The sequence below is a fragment of the Globicephala melas genome, chromosome 10 (genome assembly GCF_963455315.2).
Source record: "Globicephala melas chromosome 10, mGloMel1.2, whole genome shotgun sequence".
Taxonomy (NCBI): domain Eukaryota; kingdom Metazoa; phylum Chordata; class Mammalia; order Artiodactyla; family Delphinidae; genus Globicephala; species Globicephala melas.
Genome location: NC_083323.1, coordinates 59,156,457 through 59,178,232, shown reverse-complemented (window position 1 = coordinate 59,178,232; position 21,776 = coordinate 59,156,457). Strand labels below are relative to the sequence as shown.

The 21,776-nt window shown below is 39.7% G+C and overlaps 2 protein-coding genes across 8 annotated transcripts in view; one reads left to right on the top strand and one right to left on the bottom strand.

Annotated features, from left to right (window-relative positions):
- The window catches only part of NCKAP1L (NCK associated protein 1 like), a 122,441-nt gene that overhangs the window by 48,315 nt on the left and 52,350 nt on the right, over nucleotides 1–21,776 (top strand). For 5 of the 7 annotated variants that reach the window (XM_060306448.1, XM_060306447.1, XM_060306453.1 and 2 more), the window contains 3 exons: nucleotides 16,444–19,447; nucleotides 19,776–19,902; nucleotides 20,548–20,632. The exons of 1 other annotated variant lie outside the window; for it this stretch is intronic. In XM_060306448.1, coding sequence (XP_060162431.1) covers nucleotides 20,618–20,632 — 15 coding nt within the window. In that variant the 5' untranslated portion in view covers nucleotides 16,444–19,447; nucleotides 19,776–19,902; nucleotides 20,548–20,617. The remainder of the gene's footprint in view (nucleotides 1–16,443; nucleotides 19,448–19,775; nucleotides 19,903–20,547; nucleotides 20,633–21,776) is intronic. One more of the 7 variants, XM_060306449.1, reaches the window with a different exon arrangement.
- On the bottom strand, nucleotides 3,468–13,247 carry GTSF1 (gametocyte specific factor 1). The gene is made up of 6 exons (XM_030866749.2): nucleotides 13,232–13,247; nucleotides 8,141–8,241; nucleotides 6,212–6,338; nucleotides 5,687–5,770; nucleotides 5,158–5,221; nucleotides 3,468–3,570 (listed from the first exon to the last, which is right to left on the bottom strand). Exons 1-6 carry the CDS (start codon nucleotides 13,245–13,247, stop codon nucleotides 3,468–3,470), a joined length of 495 nt encoding a protein of 164 aa, XP_030722609.2.

Genomic DNA, 21,776 nt, shown 5'->3' with positions numbered 1-21,776 from the left:
TATAAATGCTATCAACATCAAAGACTCAATAAAAAATGCACTAATCAGAAAAGGTCCATTCCTATAAATGTTAAAAGGAATTTGGTTCATGTGTGTCAGAGAACACAAATACATACACAGTTACTTTTTCCAACCCAAATTTCTTGCCTGCTTTAGCTGGATTCTTTAAGATAACTTTAAATGATTTTGTTTCATTAATGTAGAATGAGATATGAGTTCTGATCTTGCGGCTGCAGGTACTTAACCAAACTATCAAGCTATTTACAATGATGGTTTATTTGAAACAGTTCTTCTGAGCATGAGGATTCTTTCTTGCATCAAATGAGTAAGGACTCAAAGGGGGGAGGAAAAGAAAGGTACTTGTCAGTTTGAAAGTCACAAACAATTTATCTTTCTATAATTAGATTAGGAGAAAAAAATGAAGAACCCACTGTAGCAGGAAGAAGCAAAGAGTCTTCTAGGGTCTGGCATCTGCAAGGAAATAAGAAAAAAAAAAAAAGAGTTCTTAGTTCCTATCAACGACAAAAGCATCAACTACATCTGACAATGGGCCACACAACTACAGCCCAATTAGTCTCCTGGTCTGCTGGAAGAATCTGTTGTTGCTAATGGCAGAACACCAAGTACTTTCTGACCCTTAGCTCTTTAGTATCACTAAGCACACAGAAACTTGTTAATTGAATTAAAAACATTCTATACAGAGATCAACGCACACTTGTTGTGTCAACAGTTTTCACGGGTGAGGAGAAAATCAGAATTGACCATCCAGGCAATTGACTTCTGCAGACAATTCTGGATTAATTCCAATTAACTTATATTGATCTTTTTCTCTTCTCATATACCCATCTACTCAGTAATTCAATCATATTTTTGAGCTGTTACAATGTACATCATGGTATTACCTGCTTTTGAGGCACTTACCTAGTAAAAATTGGAGTTGTTGATAAAAACACAAATGGGATAAAGCATTTAAGTGCAAGGTGAACAAACCCTTTTCAGGCATCTGCATTAAAAAAAATTCTCCACCCATTCTTAAGTTTCTTAAGGGAATAAGTCATGTCTTACGTTTTGTGTGTGTGTGTGTATCTATCCAAAGAAGAGAGTTCTGCAACAACAGGTATTCAAAAAATGATGCTTTATTTTTATTAAGGGGATAAGAAGGTCTTTGGCTGTTAAAGGATTCCTTTTTTGTTGTTGTTAAAGGATTCTTACCTATTTTTTTCCCCTTATTCCTCACGGGTTACATAGAAAAAAAAAATTATCAGTGTGTAAGGAGTTTATTAGCAAAGAGTTAAGTTCCAAAGCAGAAAAATGTTTAGTCTTAAGTGATAGAAGTTTCTCCTAGGCTTTCACCGTAGAGTAGCCATTTTTACTAGGTAACTATCCACACTCTATGAACACAAGCATCTCATGCAGTGTGTCAGAGAAGGATTCAAAGTTCACCATTTACCCATGTCTGTGTATGCTTTCTTGACACACCCCAGTGCAGTTGTGTCTTTCCCTTCTGGGATCAAATCCAACTTTCTGGCTTCCAGATATATTCAATAATTTGATGTCAGAACCTACCAAGAAAAATGGCCAGTACCTACAAGCAACTGATAAATATTATTGTTCATAGCTAAGGGGTGTTTGCTTTTAGAATCTCTTTTCTGCTTCTTACCAGAAGAAACATCAGTTTTGGTACTAAAATGAACCCTAACTTGCAGGAGATCCATCTACTTCACTGTCCAGAGAAAGTAAATGGACTAGAAGGCAACAGGCCAATTACTCATCCATTCAATAAATATTCGCTGAAGGCCTACTATCTGCAGGACAGTGGGGATTATCAACCCATTCCCAGCCCAACAGTATTCCTTCTGCCAGAAGCAGTGTGGCCGAGCAGCCTCTGCCAAGACAGCATCTGAAGCATCAAACCTGGCTCTGCTATGGGTCCATAGGGTGACCTCAGAGAAAGGCTTCATCTGTGAAAACTAAAAGATTCTGGACTCTTTATATAGATTTTGTGAGGTTCTGCTAAATCAAATATTCAGATAAGATCAACAGTGAGAGACTCTTAGAGACCCAAAACTTTAAAGTTCTCATTCAAAAGAGTATGAATTTTTTGATGAGTACTAAACTGTACTGCACAGGGGAAGAACTGCAGAGCAGTGAAGCACAGTTGTTTGACTAATCTCAGTCCATTAAAAAGGCATGATAGATCTAGAATGCAACTCTGATAAAAAAAAAAGAAAAAGGAAAGAGGCAGTGCGCACTAACATTAGGGAAAGCAACTTGGCATGTAACAGAATTCTAATTTAACTAGTAAATGCCTATTCATTAGTGTGTAAAGCCATAACAGAGGATATATACTTAAAAACACAGGCACATACAAAGCTTTAATTTGGTACCATAATCTGAAAGAAAATTGGACCCAAATTGCTTTATGTCCAGTTAAATCTTGCTACCATCTGGAAAAAAAAATAGTGAAATAAAACTGGAATACTTACTTGAGATAGATACTCAGTTACTGTGCATTTCCATCTATGGAGTAGAAATATTTCAAAATAAATACGCCATGTCAATTGAAAATCACTCCATCCCCTATTCTTACTAAACACGAATGACTTATTCCTGGGGTATATGGAATTATAATATAAAAGGAGAAGAATTTAAAATTAGCAATTGGATTCCACTCAAGAGCATGGAAAAAGGAAACAGTCCTCTACCTATCAAGCCTTATGGCATATGATTTGGTGATCTCATTTTTGGAGAAATGCAAGTATCCAAAGGGAAATGTTTTAAAGGGGATACTCTAGCCATTTAAAAATTAGCTCAAACAGTAGCAAAAACTGAAATCAAGAGAATCTGAATTTGGGGGCAACATTAGGAAAAGAAAGTTTGTATTAAATAAAAATGACAGCACCTTGGGTGTACCATATGTGGGAATTTCTTTACTAGGGTGGTATGACATGAATTTCATACCTGTTTACTCAGCATGGTCTCTGAAGCCTAGGAAAGACATCTGAATACCATTCTTATGGTGGTTCTTACGACTTATTACTTTCATTTTGTCTCTACCCATTACCTTTTAGGCCCCTGCAATCCAATTTTTTTTTTTTTTTTTTTTTTTTTTACAATCCAATTTTTAATCCTAATTCCCTATCAATATTATGGCCTGAAAATCAGGGATGATTTCCTCCTAGTCAAAATCAATAGCCTTTTTACTGGTCCCCAAATTTACCCATGGTATTCGATGTCAGTGATCACCCCATCTTGAAAATATTCTTTATGCTTCTGTGATCTTGTCCTTTCCTGCTACTAACCAGGAGTAGGGGGAAGTGAGTAAGGTGCTTGGGGTGCAAGATTTAAGGAGGCACTCACTCTCAGGGTCATGTGGGTACTAGGTGTTCAGACTGAACATGTCCTTGAATAATCAAGACCAACTGTATTTAGCACAACAAACAGAGTAAAAGCATTTTGCCTCTATTTCACTTACTGTTTTTCCATGGCAGAACATATGGCAGAGACTTGGGAACACGCATGCCTGAAGCCAGGTTACTCTTATGTTCCACAACTATGTTGCTTGCGGGGCTGCAAAAAGAAAGATGAATTTGACTATATGTATTCTTCAGGCAGGCACACACAAGACAATCAAATGTGTTTTTTGTAATTTGGGGGAAAACAACAACCTACATTCTGAAATGTAAACACATTTCCATCAAAACATTCTCACAATGAGAATGATTACCAGCTTCTCTGGAAAGCTCAGTCTTCTGTACAGGCATTAAGATGAGTCTAACCATTTTCATTTTCCAGAAATTGAGATAAACAGCAATGCCATCTACTGTTCAGTTGTATGACAGGCTCATGAACTCAACAGATAAAAGAGATAAAATGCCAAGACAACCAAACTAAAGGCAACAAATCTCACAGAACTGAGATAAAATTAAAATTGTACCAATGGAATTCATCTTTAAGTTTTTCTATCTCAGTGCATACACAGACTAAGATACATTTATTATAACTAACTGACTTCAGGAGCTAAAAAATAAAAATTGATAAGTGTTCTATTTGAGGAAAAAAATGAAGTCTAGCATCTAATTCCTTCATTTTCTAATCCAGAAGTATTCTCATTTGGGTTTGAAACATGATCTTTTTTTGCCACGCAGCTTATGGGATCTTAGTTCCCCAACCAGGGATTGAACCTGTGCCCTCGTCAGTGACAGCACGGAGTCCTAACCACTGGACTGCCAGGGAATCTTTTAAGGTTTGAAGATCAAATAGTAATGAAAAATCTTAAGAGGTTTAAATTAGATACAAAATCAGTGGGAAGAAGAGATGCGTTTTCTTTCCTACCCATTTGGTATTATGGATTGCCCAATCTCAAGTCAAGAACTTCTGGGCTTCCCTGGTGGCGCAGTGGTTAAAAATCCACCTGCCAATGCAGGGGACACAGGTTCAAGCCCTGGTCCAGGAAGATCCCACATGCCGCGGAGCAATCTAAGCCTGTGCACTACAGCTACTGAGCCTGAGCTCTAGAGCCCACAGGCCACAACTACTGAGCCTGCGTGCCACAACTACGGAAGCCCGCGAGCCACAACTACTGAAGCCTGCGCACCTAGAGCCTGTGCTCTGCAACAAGAGAAGCCGTTGCAATGAGAAGCCCGTGCACCACAACGAAGAGTAGCCCCCGCTCGCTGCAACTAGAGAAAGCCTGCACACAGCAACGAAGACCCAACGCAGCCAAAAGTAATAAATAAATAAAATAAATTTATTAAAAAAATAGAACTTTTAAGATTACTTTTTCCTTAGACACTAGTTACCCAGAGTAAAAATGATACATGTGGTATAGCTAGAGAATTTTTTCAAAGCATTAAAATAATGTGAACTTAGCAAAAACTCCAACTAAGACATAAGAATGGCTGGCGCCACTGTCTCCCTTACTAGACTATAAGCTAGTATTTTTGTGTTCCCGTGGTAATTAACACAAAGCATGTGACCTTTTTATGAATCAAGGAATAAATAAGGAAAAAACCCCACCAAAACTATATCTAGACTAAATTACCACCAAGTAACATCATCAAGGAAAGAGGTCAATACATGCTTTGGTGGCTTCTATTGGTAACAGAGCACTGTGATTCTGGGAGGAAGAGGTGGGAATGAGACCCTTTCATTTACCTGTTGTTGCCACAGTAGTTGGCTTCGCCCCAGACAAATGGGGTGCTGGTCTGTTCCCACAAATCTGCCAAAGGAAGCAAAACATGGTTTGTGGTACTACTAGGTAAAACACCAATTCATGCTAGTTGAATTTGTAAGATGAGAAATAATAAACATAAGTTTAGAGAAGCAAGTAATAACTGATCAAGTACCTGGCCTAAGTGACAGAGTAGCAAGAATTTAATTGAAGGATATAAACACAAGTGACATAAATAATAATAAATGTGCCTAGTAGCAACCAAACACAGATGGTACAACACAATTTATGGAAACAAACAGATGTAAAGAAGTGCTTTTTCCAATCAAGAGGGATAGGCTGTTCCACGTGTCTGCACAGAGAGAAATATGTGCTTGTATTGGGGCCCAATAAAAATAACAAGTCATTCTGAACAACATGGTATGTTCATAAAAAAGGAAAATCTTCCTTCTGTCTAAAGCAAATGACTTGAGATTTTGACATTGTGAAGAAAAAGATGTAGAAGCATTTCACCTTTATCCCAGTCTTCATCGCAAGGAGGGCACTGCCATGTGCTCTCAGCCAGAGCCTCTTGTCCAAGGTTCCTGGTTTGGCTGACTGCAAGACAATAGAGATTCTGACTTAACAAGGGAACACTGCAAAGTTATTATGTTTAAAGGGGTTAGTGGCTTAAAAGGTTGCAGGGTCTTTGTTTCTGAAAAATGGATGGGATGAAAGCTAAACAGAGAGGTCTTATCCCCTTGCCAACAGAAGACAAGAAAGAGAAGCAGAAACAAAGATGTTTGCCATATTTATGGTAATAAAAGAATTTTCATTTTTAGATGAATTATTAGCAAAATGAAATCAGGTTGTTCAGAAGAGAAAGCAGTCTGACAAACACAACCTGACAACCTTTTGCTGCTAAAATAAAAATCTCAAAGGCAGAAAACCATTGTTCTTCTGAAATGATGAAAGCCAAAATCAAGGTGATAACGTAGCGTCATATAAATTTGAAGGGGCTAACCTCCAACACTGAAACATTTAGCTAGTCAGTCTTACCTACATCCTGCTCAATACAGCTTTTGTCATCACAGCTTGAGATATGATGACTGATTTCAGCCCGAGGAACCTGATGGCGAGCATTGAAGGGACAAGTAGCCAGTTTGTTTGCGATGTCAGGATGATTCTGTGAAAAAAATTAAAGGGGTCCGTCAATAAACTTGTGGCTTAACTTGGTAGGTAAACTCATAGTAGAACATTAAGAGGGAATTATTTATCACTCATATGGACCATAGAGACATTACCTCAGAATCATCAAAAGCTAAGCCTCTTTGTTATGATTATAAAGACTGACAACACAGATATTGGGGTTAAAGTGGCTTGTATGGAAGTAAGCAGTGAATTTAGGATGGGGTATTTGAAACATATCTTCACCCCGTTTACTTCTCAGGGTCACAAGATTCAGGTGGCACAGCCTGTAATGGTAGAGCTCTCTGGACATCTTTGAAAGCTGATATTCAGGACGAACAGCAACACTAAAACACACTTAGTCTGCATTGCAGTAGTGCCCCTGCTACTGCAGTACAATAGTGCAGGAAAACAGCTGTTGGAAGGGAGCTGCAGAAGAGGCAAACCCAATGATTTTTCAGATTAACACAGGAACGCTTATTTAAAGTAATGATGCCTGAAATGAGGCTCTGAACAATTTGACCTTTATTTCAGCTATTTCACTAAGGAAAAGTCCAAATGATAGAGAACTCTGCTGACCAAGTTCTTTATTTTAATACAAAACAAGAAAACAAAACAAAATGTTTAATATCACCCAAATCCTATGGTAAGTTTACCAGCAATTAAGAAATTTATTAGGAGAAGCAAAAGATGTATCATAAATGATACTCAAAAAAGTAAAAATAATGTAAAGTGGGGAGAAGGGTGGAAAAATATAGGGGATGGAGAAAATTGTGAGGGCAGGTATCTCCATGATTTTTGTAAGGGATATCAGGCATTCGAATGCAAAGGTTTTGTAGCTGAAGATTAAGAGCATTAGAATAGGGGAGTTATGACAATGTCTTCTTACCACTTGGACCCCTTTCCCAACCTTTATCCTTGGAACATTTTTGAGAGTCTAGGGGAGGAAGTTGTGGTAGTATTTGCTAGTCCATATTGCCCAGGTTCAACCTTAAGGAATCCTTGCTCTAGAGATTAAAAGGAGCTGAGAAATAATCAACAATGGCATTATAATCATGCCTCCAGGACTGCAAGAGAAACATCCTTTGAAGAATGTTAATGCATACTTGAATTGTATGCAGGTTTAGATTAAATACTAAAATTGTTTTCCAAGCATAAATCCTGGCAGAACTTTGGCCTCTGTATCTGACATCTATATTCTAACAATCCTTTCAAACTGCCTCAATTAATATATCAGCATTAAACTAGCTTACATCAGCTAAGTCTACAAAAGGGTGACCAGAGGAAAAAAAAATCTTTGAGCTGTTTTTTTTTCCCCCAAAGATGCTTACTGTTGAAACTTGGAGAAAGTTATTTTTAGGAATGATCTTTTCTTGGGTTAACCTCTAGCTGTTCAACTTCTCTAAAATTTCTAAACAAACAAACAAAAAAATCAGAAATAAGTGTATTACAATACTCAATCCTTATCAGGACAATGAACACATCAAATTCACAAGGCAAGAGGGATTTCTCACTGCTAGCAAAAATTAGTGTTTCCTCTTTACAAAGGCTGCGAAGATTCTTGAGAAGCTGTTTATGAAGCGTGCTCTGTCACTAGTGGGGGGAAAACCAAAATAAGAAAAAACTTACATATCCAAGAAATAAACAAATTCTTTTCTATAAATATTGGTATTTAACCCAAAGCAATTCTGGCATTCAGTTAAAACATTTATGCTAAGATTATTTGATAGTTACAAAATTTGGCTTTTAAAAAGAACTCAGGAGGGCATCACAGGGCAAATTAAGAAAATAATACCCTACCTTTCTGCACTTGATAAGATGATAAGGAAACCTGCAGGCCCTGATCTGGTGGTTTTTATCATAGGGGCATTGTAACAGCTTTTCAGGGTCCAGGGTATCGACTGAAAGAGAGAAAAACAGGGTAAGTATAAAGCTTAACAGGCCCTTGTAAAACTTCAGCATCCCCGGCACACTGGATTTTTTCAACAGAATCTGTAAGAGTTCAACAAGACAGCCTAACGACGGCTTGGACTTTTTTTTTGAAAGGGTGACTAAACATCTGAAAATAAAAATGTAACTGTGAGAAGATAAAACTGCGTTATCATCGAATCTTCATTAAGTCCAGCAAAACCAGCAGTCATGGGGTGGGGTCTTGGTTCAGATTTGGTTGTACATGAATATTGTTGTTTTCATTGTTGGTTACCCTTATTATAAACAAAAAAATTAAATGAAACATCTTTTCCTTTTCTAAAAGTGCTAATTCAGTGTCATAGGACTTGCGTGGTGGCGCAGTGGTTAAGAGTCTGTCTGCCGGTGTAGAGAACACGGGTTCGAGCCCTGGTCCGGGAAGATCCCATGTGCTGCAGAGCAACTAAGCCTGTGCACCACAACTACCGAACCTGCGCTCTAGAGCCCGCGAGCCACAACTACTGAGCCTGCATGCCCAAACTACTGAAGCCCACATGCTCTAGGGCCTGTGTGCCGCAACTACTGAGCCCGTGTGCTGCAATTACTGAAGCCCGTGTGCCTAGAGTCCGTGCTCCACAACGAGAAGCCACCGCAATGAGAAGCCCGCGCACCACAACAAAGAGTAGCCCCCGCTCGCCACAACTAGAGAAAGCCCACGCACAGCAACGAAGACCCAACACAGCCAAAAAGAAAAAAAAGTGCTAATTCAGGGTCATTCTTATCTCTAGCTAGTTCAACCAGAGCTTCCCAGCCAGTATGTTGAAGGTTGGAATGGACAGTGTACTGATACACTGCCGTGGGGGTCCATTGCATGCGTGTCCCCTATTCCCCAACCAGTCCTAGGGTAAGTTGAGGGTAGTTAATCCCCTACACTAGCATCCCTATTTACTAGTATGCTATGACATGAAAAGAGTTGGTAAGCATTGCTCTATATCAGTTATACGTTCTATGGAAGCTTGAGAAATATTCATTGATAGATTTCTTTTTCGTCTGTCTGCTTTAATGTACTTCTATAAGTAGTTCCTGATCTTGGTTAATCTAGTTACCTCTCAAATGAAACCAATACCTTTACCAGATCGGTGGTTTTACTTTTCATATTTTGGAACATAATGAGAGAAAGACAGAGAATTCTTTAACCTAGTGATTATCAAACTGGCCAGATAAAAAAGTAGAATAATCTGCAAAAAGAGAACCCGAAGTTATTAAGACAAATGCAGATACCTTAAAGGGGCTGCTGTGTGAAAGAAAGCCCCTAACCTATATCACGCTATTTAAAAGTACCCTTAGAAGACTATACTTTTAGGGACCATTTCAATAGTTTGAATAGAAACTAGAGAAGTTTCTCTGAACGTGTACAACTATCCTTATGTTCTGCAAAATGTCCAGGCTGAGCCCCAAATTTTAAGAAGCCTGGTTAAAGAAGGGAAATTAAATGGTTAAGCACATTCTGAATATATTATGAGGACAAGAGGCAACCTAATAAAATGCTGTTGCCACCACTGAAGGCAATAATAAAAGTGAAATAAGATAAACAATTCACATTTGATTAGAAGCTTATAAACCAGGAGACTGCTATGAAAATCAGAAGCTAGTGGGGAATTGAAACAGACAGCTTCACTGGAAGAGTGGTAAACATGGGATAAATTGCTAACCATGATCGTGATGCAAATGAGCCAGAAAGGTGACTTGAAGGACAGAATGAATAGGAACGAAAAGTCTTAAAGGACAAGCAGGCTTATTATGCCAGCCAGGCTCATCCTGACCAGCAATCTTTTCATATTTCTGAAGCTTCAGGACACCCGGGAAGAGTGTACGGATGAAATTCTTGTTAGTTTTCCTTCATTTAATCCATTCCATCACTAGCAAACGATACACCATGTCAGCAGCTGACAGAGACTGGACGTACTTTATGATTCATACACATTTTACTGCCCATACAGTGGTATTCATCAGAGTTGATAATGATAGCTTCCTACCAAAATGCTTTACTTTTTGGTCTCTGATAACTTAGGTCAGCTCTAAACTGTTTTGTGTTTTTTTTTGTTTTTTTTTTTTTGCGGTACGCGGGCCTCTCACTGTTGTGGCCTCTCCCATTGCGGAGCACAGGCTCCAGACGCGCAGGCTCAGCGGCCATGGCTCACGGGCCCAGCCGCTCCGCGGCATGTGGGATCTTCCCGGACCGGGGCACGAACTCGTGTCCCCTGCATTGGCAGGCAGACTCTCAACCACTGCGCCACCAGGGAAGCCCTAAACTGGTTTTTTAGATTAAAATTTTTTAAATTTTATTTTTAATAAAAAATTTTTAATGGTAATAAGATACACATAAAATTTATCATCTTAACCATTTTAAAGTATACAGTTCAGTGGTGTTAAGTATATTCACATTGTTGTGCAACCAACCTCCAGAAATTTTCATCTTGCGAAACTGAAACTCTATACCCATTAAATAACTCCCATTTCCTCCTCCCTGTAAACCCTGGCAACCACTATTCTACTTTTTGTTTCCATGAGTTTCACTAGATACTTCATATATGTGAAATCATATGGCATTTGTCTTTTTGTGACTGATTTGTTTCACTTCCCACAATGTCCTCAAAGTTCATCCAGAGTATAGCCTGTGACAAGCTTTCCTGTACCTATTTTGCTATTTGCTTTCTTTTAACTTAACATATCTTTGAACTCCTTCTATGTCAGTATGTTAAGAAATGTTTCACTGCTGCATACGGATGTACCATAGATTCTTAATCAGTTCCCTTACGGATAGACATTTAAGTTGTTTCCAGTTTTTTACTCTTATATACAATGCTGTGACTAGCAATATAACATATACTTCTTTGTGCATTGTACAAGTATTTCCCTTGGGCAGATACCTAAGAGTGCTACACGAAGTATACACGCATTTAAAGTTGTAATGAATACTATCAAACTGCTCAGCAAAAATCTTGAGTGGCTTTCTGGGAATATAACTTAATTTGGAAAACAAAGCAGGCCCTGTGGACAACCTTCCTCCAAGAGCGTAGACTCAGATGTTCCTCACACTTGCATAGAGCCCAGAACCCATGGTGAGAAATGGAGGAAACTTCACAGAAATAAGGAACTAGACTTGACGAGAGTATCATCAGCTAAGAGGTACTGCCCAAAGACAGAAGCTGGAGATCTTCAGGAGTCTATCAGATTAACGTTAGAGTTTTAGGTCACTTTGGGAAAAAGGTCAAACATATTCTAAAGCACTGTTTCTCACTTTAACATGATTCCCGGTGCTAAATCACTTGGGGACTGTGTTAAAATACAGATTCTGATTCAGCAGGTTTGAGATGAGGCCTGAGGTTGTGCATTTCTAACCTACTTCCAGGTGATATTTTTCTTTTTTTTAAGTCTTAAAACAATGAAGCTTTATTAAGAAAGACATAGATAAAGAAATGCTATAGACTTAAAGGAGTTGTTTCTTCACAAGCCAACTTATTTATTTATTAAACTTAATCACAAAACTTAAATAAAATTGTAAACATACAGCAAAATTCACCATTTCCTTCTTTCTTTAACAAACATCTACTGATTATCACTACGTAAAAAAGTCTGTTATGTAGCAATACAGTAATTAAAAGAACCAGGTGATATTTTTCTAAGAAAAAAAAAATCACCACTGACAAAAGTAATGAATAGAGATATAAAGGGGAGATGTTGCTTTCTAATTTAATAGAGTAGTAAGCTTCCAAGAATAAATAAATATAAATCTCTCATATCTATCTCACATGGAAATCTCAGATTTTAATTAACACATTTTTAGAAAAATTAAGGGGGTGAAGGAGGAAGCCCTAAGGAAGATCAAGGAGAATCAGATCCATTATTCTCAAAGTATGGTCCTCAGATTAGCATCATCACCTGGGAACATGTTAGAAATGCAAATTCTTGGGTCTCAGACCTTCTGAATCAAAAATTTTGGGGGTGGGGTCCAGCAACCTGTGTTTTAACAAGCCTCCCAGGTGATTCTGCTGCATGCTAAAGTTTAAGAATCTCTATTGTAGATATTTAATAAAGATTGTTTCCATGTAGTTTCTACATGTTGGTGATAAAGATTCTATCGGACTCTTCCTTGAAGGTAGAATGGGACTAAAATACCCTTTAGTTAGAACTTATAGAGATTTTGAACAAGACAGAAAGTAGGAAACAAAGGAGGCCTTGTTGACGAGTTTTATCCACTCAGATGTTCCTCAAACTTGGTCAGGGTCTAGAAACCATAGTGCTTTGTAGTAGCAAGTAGGGCACTACATATAAACAACATATAAGACTCTGGTTCTGACTCTGTCCCCAACTACCTATGTAACTTTAAGGCAAATCAATTAATCTAGGTTCTGTTTTCTCAGTTGTAAAATTCGAATGTTGAATGAAATGATTTTTCAGGTCTCTTTTGGTGCTACACTTGTATGATCCTAGGTCTCCTGGTTCCCATTTGATTTGTTGGGCCATCTAGATTCCTGGATCACTCAAGAAACAAGAATCCTCCCTAGGATTTCTTTAAGTCTGAAAACTCAGCGTACATCAACATTATGTATATCATATTATCCCACAAAATAGAAAGAAACCAGTTAGTTAATGACTATCCCTGTGTCATTAACAGGAGAAACTGAAGTCCTGAGGAATGAAAATGCTTCATTTAATAAAAATATAGTTTAACACAGGTGTCCCAACCACAGCTTTCTCAAAGCTTGATGACTTCTCATACTTCTTTATTTAAATTTCAAGTGTCGTATTTCAAATTTGGACATTTCTCTACATTACTAAAACAGTCTCTGGGGAGACATTTTCTTCTCAGCCGTCTAGTGAGAAAAGTGAATCTTTCCCAACACAGTAAAAGTCTTGTCAGACAGAAAACTACATGTAAGTAATTTAACTTATTTTCTAAAAGCAAAAAGAAGTACGTACTGTAAGTTTCTTCCATGTTGGAAATGAAGGAGCCAAATCCAAGTGCTGGTGGGGGGGAAAAAAAAGCAATGGATCAGGGAATCAGAAATGAAATGTATCAAAAGTAGCCCTAAGAAGTGGAGTCAAGCTTGGATTCAAACTAGAATTGAAGTCACCCAAGTTCAATATAAAAAACCCTTATAGCACCTTCCTCCCCCTCAATAAATTTCTCCCCTTGAAGGCATTCTTTACTACTTTGAACCATTTTAACATCATTTGCCCAATTCACACTCTTGGAATAAATTCTAGGGCTCACAGTTAAGAAAAACCAAATATGACTACTAACTTAAACTGTATTCAGGTGATAAGATGTCAGTCTATGTTAAGTGCCATTACAACACCCTGTCACTGTTTACCATCTATTAGGGTTTGATGCTATTTAACATTAGAGGGGGCAAGTCAAGCCCACCAGAATACTGTTATTTAAACTTCAGGATAAACAAAGGAAAAGGTTACTATGTTAAAGCTCTCCTCTCAAGTCGTCAAAAATACAGGATGGGCAGGCTGCCAGTCTTGCTTCTCCCCCGGGGACCTGGGGATGCTGGAAGCCTGTGTCAGACTATACACTCAATCCATCCAATATGTCCAGAGACATTCTAGTTTACTACTTCTATGACTTTTCTTAAACATGATTAGGAAGTACCGTACTTTTTCCAGTGATGCTTTACCCCCCTCCCCAAATCTCCTATGCTAAAATGGATAGACTTGGTTATTTAAATCTCTCCAGTTAATACTCATTCCCTCTATGCATTGAGGCAAAACTTCTGAATGTTAGGACTCGAGAACTGTCCATTTTGTAGTTGACAGTCATAAAAGAACAAGTCTGTAACAGAAATGTGGAAGATTAAAAGACAAATTTTTTTTTAGTGTCAGTCCTCTTCCACCTGAGATTCCCCCCTATTGAGCTCTGTGATTAAATAAACTTATCATTATAGAAAAGACTAAATTTATATAAAACCATCTCCATAGGAAACTTCTGAAAACTGGCTAGGTTTACATCTATTGCCTCTAGAGCCAGCTCTCCTTTGCCGCCTCATACAATTCCACACCCCTTCCCTCCATTCTATGACATAAGCAGCCTTGGAACCTATGATAGGAAATACAAGTGATCAGCTGGAACTCGTTCAGTTATTTGCTGCAGAGCTCATTTGTAAATGACAATCATCGGTGAAACTGTCATAAAAAATATTTTTCATGCCTGGATTAAGAAATTCTGACATTCCTTTTGACATGTTACACAGTTACTTTATACTTTTTCAACAACAAAAAAAGAGAATTGGAAGAAAGAATCAAGCACTATGTTCCTTGATTTTAAGTCATTTAAAGGAGCAATCAGTGCCAGTTTCATCAACTTGTAGGGAGCCACCCTATCCTTTGGGGGCAAAAAGACTAAATTACACAAGATTAAGGGCACTGGAATCTATAGCCTCATCATTCAGCCCTGTCCATCTAAGTATCTTCCGTATTAAACTGTTAACAAGTGAGTCTTTTACGTTTTTCCTAGTACTAGACATTGGTGTAATGGACAAATGACACTTAGCAGGCAAGCTTGGGGGCTGGTTGCAGCCTGAAGCAACTGGTTACACTCTTAACCGAGCTGGGGTCTCGGTAAAACCATCATTTTTCTTCCTTTAAACAAAACAGAGTCGATGTAAACAATGGGACTAAATAAGAGAAGGTGGGGAAGATGGTTAACTTAAAAGAATGGAGACACAGGAGTTAGGGAGGACCTCGAGGGGACGAAGCAGCGGCGGCACCACAGGTTGCCAAAATAGCCGCACTGAGAACCCACGAGGCCGAAAGCTCTGGGCAGAAAAGGGAAGATCCTAGAAGGTGAAGGTATCCCAGCCCACTAAAGGTGAGGTCTTTGGAGGCCCCAAGCCGGGGCCCGCGCGTCATTCCTACCTCGGCCGAGTCACACTCCCGCTCACACTCGCCTTCACCCCACACCCGCGCCCAGCAACGCTCACTTCCGGCCCCTGACGTTAGGGGGTGGGGGTGGGGCCCCCACTTCCGGTGACGGAGGCTGGACTCTGACCAAGCGAGGCGCGGGCTGTGCTGAGGGCCTCCTCGGCTCTCCCACCCCTGCCCCCCACCTCGGGCCGTCGTCCTCTGGCCCCCGGAATGACCGTGACCTTGCGTGGGTGGAACTCGCGCTGCCCCGCCGGGCTCTGGGGTGGCCATCTTAGAAAGGAGAACGAGTGCTGAGACATGGGCGCTCGAGGAGGGGCGGGACTCATTAGGGGTCCATCGATGGGTACTGGTGAGAACGAAGCCTTGTTTGTGGAAGTTGTCCAGAGAGAAAGATAATTTAGATTTTGACTGGAAGGAAGAGGAAAATTGAAAAGGAGATAAGCAGACACAACAGACCCCTCTCCCACCCACCCCAACGCCCCAAAACGAATCACCAAGGACAGGAATCTAGTTGTTTTTGTTTAGCACGCATTGTAGGCAGAATTTCAAAATTCGAAAGTTGATAATGGTTTATCTGAGAATGCGTGGTGGGATGGATGCCCTAGTCAGATTAAAGCGAGTTTTAGAGTTGAGGAGAGAGCTCGAGGTAAAAAGGGCCAGAAAGTTATAATTTGATAGTGGAAAACGAAACATATATTGTGAGCCTTTGTTCTGGAAAATGTGATACCCAAAAAAAAGGTGCAAGCGGTGGTTCTTGTCTCCAAGGTGCTAGGAAAATAGGCCCCAAAGTGAAAGGTTAAATGGTAGTGTAACAGATGCCAAAAAAGTTGTTGAGACTGTAAATTCATATTAGGAGGAAATCAGTGGGGCCCAGAGTAACCTGGGGAAGGCTTTGAGAAAAAGGACATGTGGCCTTTGAAGATTAGACAGAAAAAAGGAAGAGATTGACACTACAGGTAGATCTGGTAATAATAGTTTTCAAAACCAAGAAGTAAGAGATGTGATATGACAAATTTTTGTATTGCCCAAGGTAGGCAGTCTGGGAGCTCAGTCTGGGTGCTGAAATATTGGGGGTTTTAGAACATTTCAGTGGTTTCTGGAGCCTAAATATGATTTAGGAGAACTTATCCTGACAGCATGAAATTAATGTGGCTTCAGTGAAAAGGGTCGTGGGACATTTTATCTTTACACGAATAATATGTAAACATTGTTACCGGGTTTTTTTTGGTTTTTTTTTGTCCGCACCACGCGGCTTGCAGGATCTTAGTTTCGTGTCCGGGGATGGAACCCAAGCACCCTGCACTGGAAACACGGAGTCTTGACCACTGGACCGCCAGGGAAGTCCTGTTTTTTGTTTAATTATCATCCCTTGGGCTGAATAGAGTGTGCTTCACAGCCTTTGGTTCATATTAAGACCCTAAAAAGAAATGTGTTGATGCAAGCAGAGCCCAAGCCTGCTTGTTGCAGGCTACTGTTTGTTTGTTTGTTTTAACAAATTTATTTATTTATTTTTGGCTGCATTGGGTCTTAATTGCTGCACGTGGGATTTAGTTGCATCAAGTGGGGGATACTCTTCGTTGCAGTGCATGGCCTTCGTCATTGCGGTGGCTTCTCTTGTTGTGGAGCACGGGCTCTAGGCACGCGGGTTTCAGTAGTTGTGGCACGTGGGCTCTAGAGTACAGGCTCAGTAGTTGTGGCGCACAGGCTTCGTTACTGTGCGGCATGTAGGATCTTCCCAGACCAGGGCTCGAACCCATGTCCCCTGCACTGGCAGGTGGATTGTTAACCACTGCACCACCAGGGAAGCCCGGCTACTGGTTCTTAATCTTGCCTGCACATTAGAATCATCTGGGGAGCTTTTAAAACATATTGTGCCACGTTCCCCTCCCAGACCAATTAAAGGGTTGGGCATAGTTATTTTTAAAAATCTACCCACATGATCTAATGTGCAGTCAGGGTTGAGAACCACTGACCTAGGCACTGTTTTGAACTTACAAAAGCTATTCTTCACCTGGGTGGCCTAGATGATTCCTGTGAAGGAGGAGCAAGCTGTTAAAGTGCTTCTTGAAAGATGATTGCTAAGAATGAAAGCTTCCTTACAAGCTTAGCACAAAGCATTTTAGGAAAAGCTGCTGTTTTGGCGAATCAGTTTCAGATTGTTCAGAGTATCTTAACGTAATCTTTACGAAATCCTAAACCTTAAACCTCTGGATTTATCACAACATTATTCATGCAGAATTAGTGGGGCCACTGTGACTTGAAATGAAATGTGATTTTTCAGGCTTTATTTATTATTCATTTTTTTTGGCTGTGTTGGGTCTTCATTGCTGCACGCGGGCTTTCTCTAATTGCGGCGAGTGGTGGGCTGCTCTTTGTTGCAGTGCGAGGGCTTCTGATTGCAGTGGCTTCTCTTGTTGCGGAGCACAGGCTCTAGGTGCATGGGCTTTGGTAGTTATGGCTCATGGGCTCTAGGGCACAGGCTCAGTAGTTGTGGCTCGCGGGCTTAGTTGCTCCACGGCATGTGGGATCTTCCTGGACCAGGGCTCGAACCCGTGTCCCCTGCACTGGCAGGCGGATTCTTAACCACTGTGCCACCAGGGAAGCCCGATTTTTCGGGCTTTAAATTGAGGTAATCTGGTGAAATTGTTGACACTTTCTGTGACCCATCCGAACTTTTCATTCAGATACCTGAAGGTTGAAACTTCTGGGGAAGAAAGAGCTAAGAGCTTGAGAGGACGGGGAGTGGGTACCAAACCAGAATCCAAAGTCAGGCTTCAGTGCATTCAGTAATGCTTTGTCAGGGTGACAGGATCCTCAACTGATAAAGTTGTTCCATTTAGCACCAGTGAATGAGCCCACTGACTTTCAAACAAACAAACAAAAGAACCAAACCTGTCTTTCAATGGTGGAGATATTAAAATAAAAATGCATCACACATCTATTCTTTCTATTCTTAAATGCTTTGTTCATTCCTTTCCAACCCAGAAAGTTCCTGCTTTATCTGATATCCCTGCTGAGCTTTCTTTCAGACTGATTTTCCAGCCAGGTTGAATGTATTTGAAAAGGAAAAAAAAAAGAGAGAGACCAAGGCATTTACACAGGGTCATTCTAAGAGCTAGTTGGGATTAATTCCCTAAACTGAATCTGATCTTTGCTGGTTCTATCTCTGGATATGCTTGCATTTATCCCTAAATTATAAATTATATTTTTAGAGTTATTAGTTAAAAATAAAGACTGAACTAATGAGTAAAGAGACATCTGTATGCTAATGACTGGAAAAAAAACCCCCAACTTTGTTAGAAGATGAGTTTTCTCAGTTTTTAGGACTGAAGGAATCCCAGTAGTCTTTCAGATTCTTTAGAGATTTTCAGTGTTTCAGAAAGCCTGATAAAACTTAAACTTTTGCCCATCAGAAGACTAAAACATTAAATTTCTTTGTTTTTGGCTTAAATTTTATCAACTAAGTCCTGGTTCCCTCATCTAATTATGATTTCTGATTGGTTGTTAAGTGTATAATTTAAAATAGGAAAATTATTCAATAAATGAATTGCAAAATATTTCAAAAAGAGATCTATGGGGGAACATAATAGATGTTCTTATTGGTGAGGTTAGATTGGGAAGTATTGCTGTAGAGGAGGGTGAGAAGTTGGGGCTGGTTACAATTTTTCAGGCAAAGTAGCAGGGAGAGGTGTTTCCACCAGGGAGCCACTGAAAATAAATTTATGTTTAAAAAAGGGTCATTAATGGGAGTTTGCCAAGAATAGCCAGCAACCCCCTCCACAAACACAGGATGATACAGGATAAATGAAAAACCAGTAGTGGGGCCTCCCTGGTGGTGCAGTGGTTGAGAGTACGCCTGCCGATGCAGGGGACACGGGTTCGTGCCCTGGTCCGGGAGGATCCCGCATGCCGCGGAGCGGCTGGGCCCGTGAGCCGTGGCCGCTGAGCCTGCGCGTCTGGAGCCTGTGCTCCGCAACGGGAGAGGCCACAACAGTGAGAGGCCCGCGTACCGCAAAAAAAAACCGGAAAAAACAAAAACAAAACAGTAGTAACTTCTTAATTTTTGTCTTTAAATTCATTCTGTGTCCTAATATGTAAATATTATATAGCTGTGTAATCCACATTGCCTGTAATAGTTGCCAGTGTACTCGAGCAATCTGTTCTCTGTGTTTTTCCTTGACTTCTAGGTAATTTCTTTCCCTGGGACTCAGCAATAAATAGCCCCTCATGCCCTTACTGGTGCTGGCATCTAAGACGTAAATTGTAAGTCCCAAGTTTGCAAACCATTGTTAGTATTGCTTTGGCAAGGCTTAATGAATAGATAGGTAAGAAAATGGAAACTTCTTAAAAGTTTGTTGAAAAGATGGTAGGATGGCAGAATTACGCTAAGGAAATTTTACCTTCTAAAAATTGTGTAAAGGGCTAGTCTTGTATGGAACAGTTCTAAAATTCCAATAATACTATTCTTCTGATGTTATTTTAAGGAATGTCAAATGTTTAAACCCAAAGGTCATTTTCTTTTTGAAGCCTTCTCCTAACCTCTGCCTAGGATTAAGTTCTTATGTTTTCTTATAACCTCCTTTCCTCCCAGCACTTAAACTGCGTGTCATACCAGTTGTTCTCAGAGTGTGATCTCCAGACCAGCAGCATCAGCGTCACTTGGTAACATGAGAAAAATGCAGATTCTTGGGCCTTACTACTGAAGCAGAAACTCAGGGGTGAGATGCCCTACAATCTTTGTTTTAATACGCCCTTCAAGTGATTTTGATACCCACTGAAGTTTGAGAACTGTTGCCTTATATTAACTATAGTTGTCAACATTGTTCCCTCATAATGGACGAAGCCCACTCTAGTTCTTTTTTTTAAAAATAAATTTCTTTATTTTTATTTATTTTTGGTTGCATTGGGTCTTAGTTGTTGCACGCAGGCTTTCTCTAGTTGTGGCGAGCAGGGGCTTCTCATAGTGGTGGCTTCTCTTGTTGCGGAGCACAGCCTCTAGGTGCGCAGGCTTCAGTAGTTGTGGCACGTGGGCTCAGTAGTTGTGACTCGCAGGCTCAGTAGTTGTGGCACACAGGCTTAGTTGCTCTGCAGCATGTGGGATCTTCCTGGACCAGGGCTCAAACCCGTGTCCCCTGCGTTGGCAGGTGGATTCTTAACCACTGTGCCACCAGAGAAGCCCCTACTATAGTTCTTAACATAGTGTCCCAAACTTAGTCAATACTTGATTATTTGACTTGAGAGCACAGGTATATTTTGTCAGCGGCTGCAGCAACTGTAAGACATCATCTGTCTTGTAAGAGAATACGTGGGAGGAAGAGACTAAACTATTTGAGGTTGTTTTCTTTCTCTTTTTTATACCACAGCTGCTTGGAAAGCCTGAACAAAAATGCCCATAAAGTATGGACCAACAAAAGGATAAAAGATGCGGAACCAATGAGATACGTTTTGGTACGTATCTAGGACGTGAGTAATGGGCCTTAGCAATTTTTCCCCCATAGTTCATACTGTGAATGTAAGAGTAGAAACCCTAAAACCCGATTTTAGGGACGAAACTTTATAGCCAGAAAGTCTTATTACTGTTACACAAACATAATTTAAATCACCTTGATAGAACTTTTCTGTGAAGATGAGTGAACCTGGTTACCAAGGGTTTTGAAAGGTTGATTTTTTTTCAGTATAAATATTTAGCCCAGAGTACTGAATCTCTTTTTACTACACCTTGGGTGTAAAGTATAGATTCTCCACATTCAGTAGCTTTGATTTTGTATGGGCATACGACTAGTACATAGTAAGATCATGCCTCTCCTAAAGCGTGCTATAGTTTAATAGTAATAAATCAGAATGAAAGGAGGTTAAAAGGAGACATAAGCCACCTGTTATGGGAGCCTGGGGAAATAGTTAGGACTTTGGGGAGTCTAGGCAAGCTTCGAGGCAATTATTTTTAAACTTTGCTTTTTTTACAAAGTATTTTTCCATAAGTTAATTTGGTCTTTTTGAAGCTTTGACCAAATGTTATGTTAGAAACCAAGAAAAGTGATTCTATTGTGCTTTTATCCAAGGGACTCAAAACCTCTTAAAGCAAGATTTGAGTAAATCTGGCACCCATGTTTTGAATGATACAACTGCCTAATAAGTGATGACTTATTAGGGTAGTTGACTCGGTTTGTCTGGCTGTTATCCCAGGATAATTATTGTTCCCCCTTTCAAGCTCAAGAGTATCCTGGTTTGGAGGAAAAATTATATGGTCCCCCAGTTAAAACTGCATGCTCTTTTAGGGGAAGATTCCATATAGCTAAAATATGATAAAGGAAGACAGTTTTATCTTTTAGGGCCATTTTTCCTGGGAAACAACCTTTTGTTTTTATATAGTATGGTGTTAATATACCAAAGTATAATTTTAAAAATTCAAAATATGTGTAAGGTCTTAGTCAAGAGATAAAAGTAAATCTTGTTTATATTCTGTAAAGCTAAGTGAGAAAGTCAGTAGCCCCCTACCCCCTCCACTTTGTACCAAATATACTGGAATGTGCTAGATGCTAAAAGTGTCTAGTGTTCTCTGTTCTCCCTTCTATTTTAGCGGAAGAAAAAAAAA

Coding starts and splice junctions, on each gene's coding strand:
- GTSF1 (XM_030866749.2), bottom strand. Junction 6,339..8,140: donor ATCTTATCAAGTGCAGAAAG/GTAGGGTATTAT, acceptor TTTTTTTCACAG/AATCATCCTGACATCGCAAA. Junction 5,771..6,211: donor CTGTATTGAGCAGGATGTAG/GTAAGACTGACT, acceptor ATTGTCTTGCAG/TCAGCCAAACCAGGAACCTT.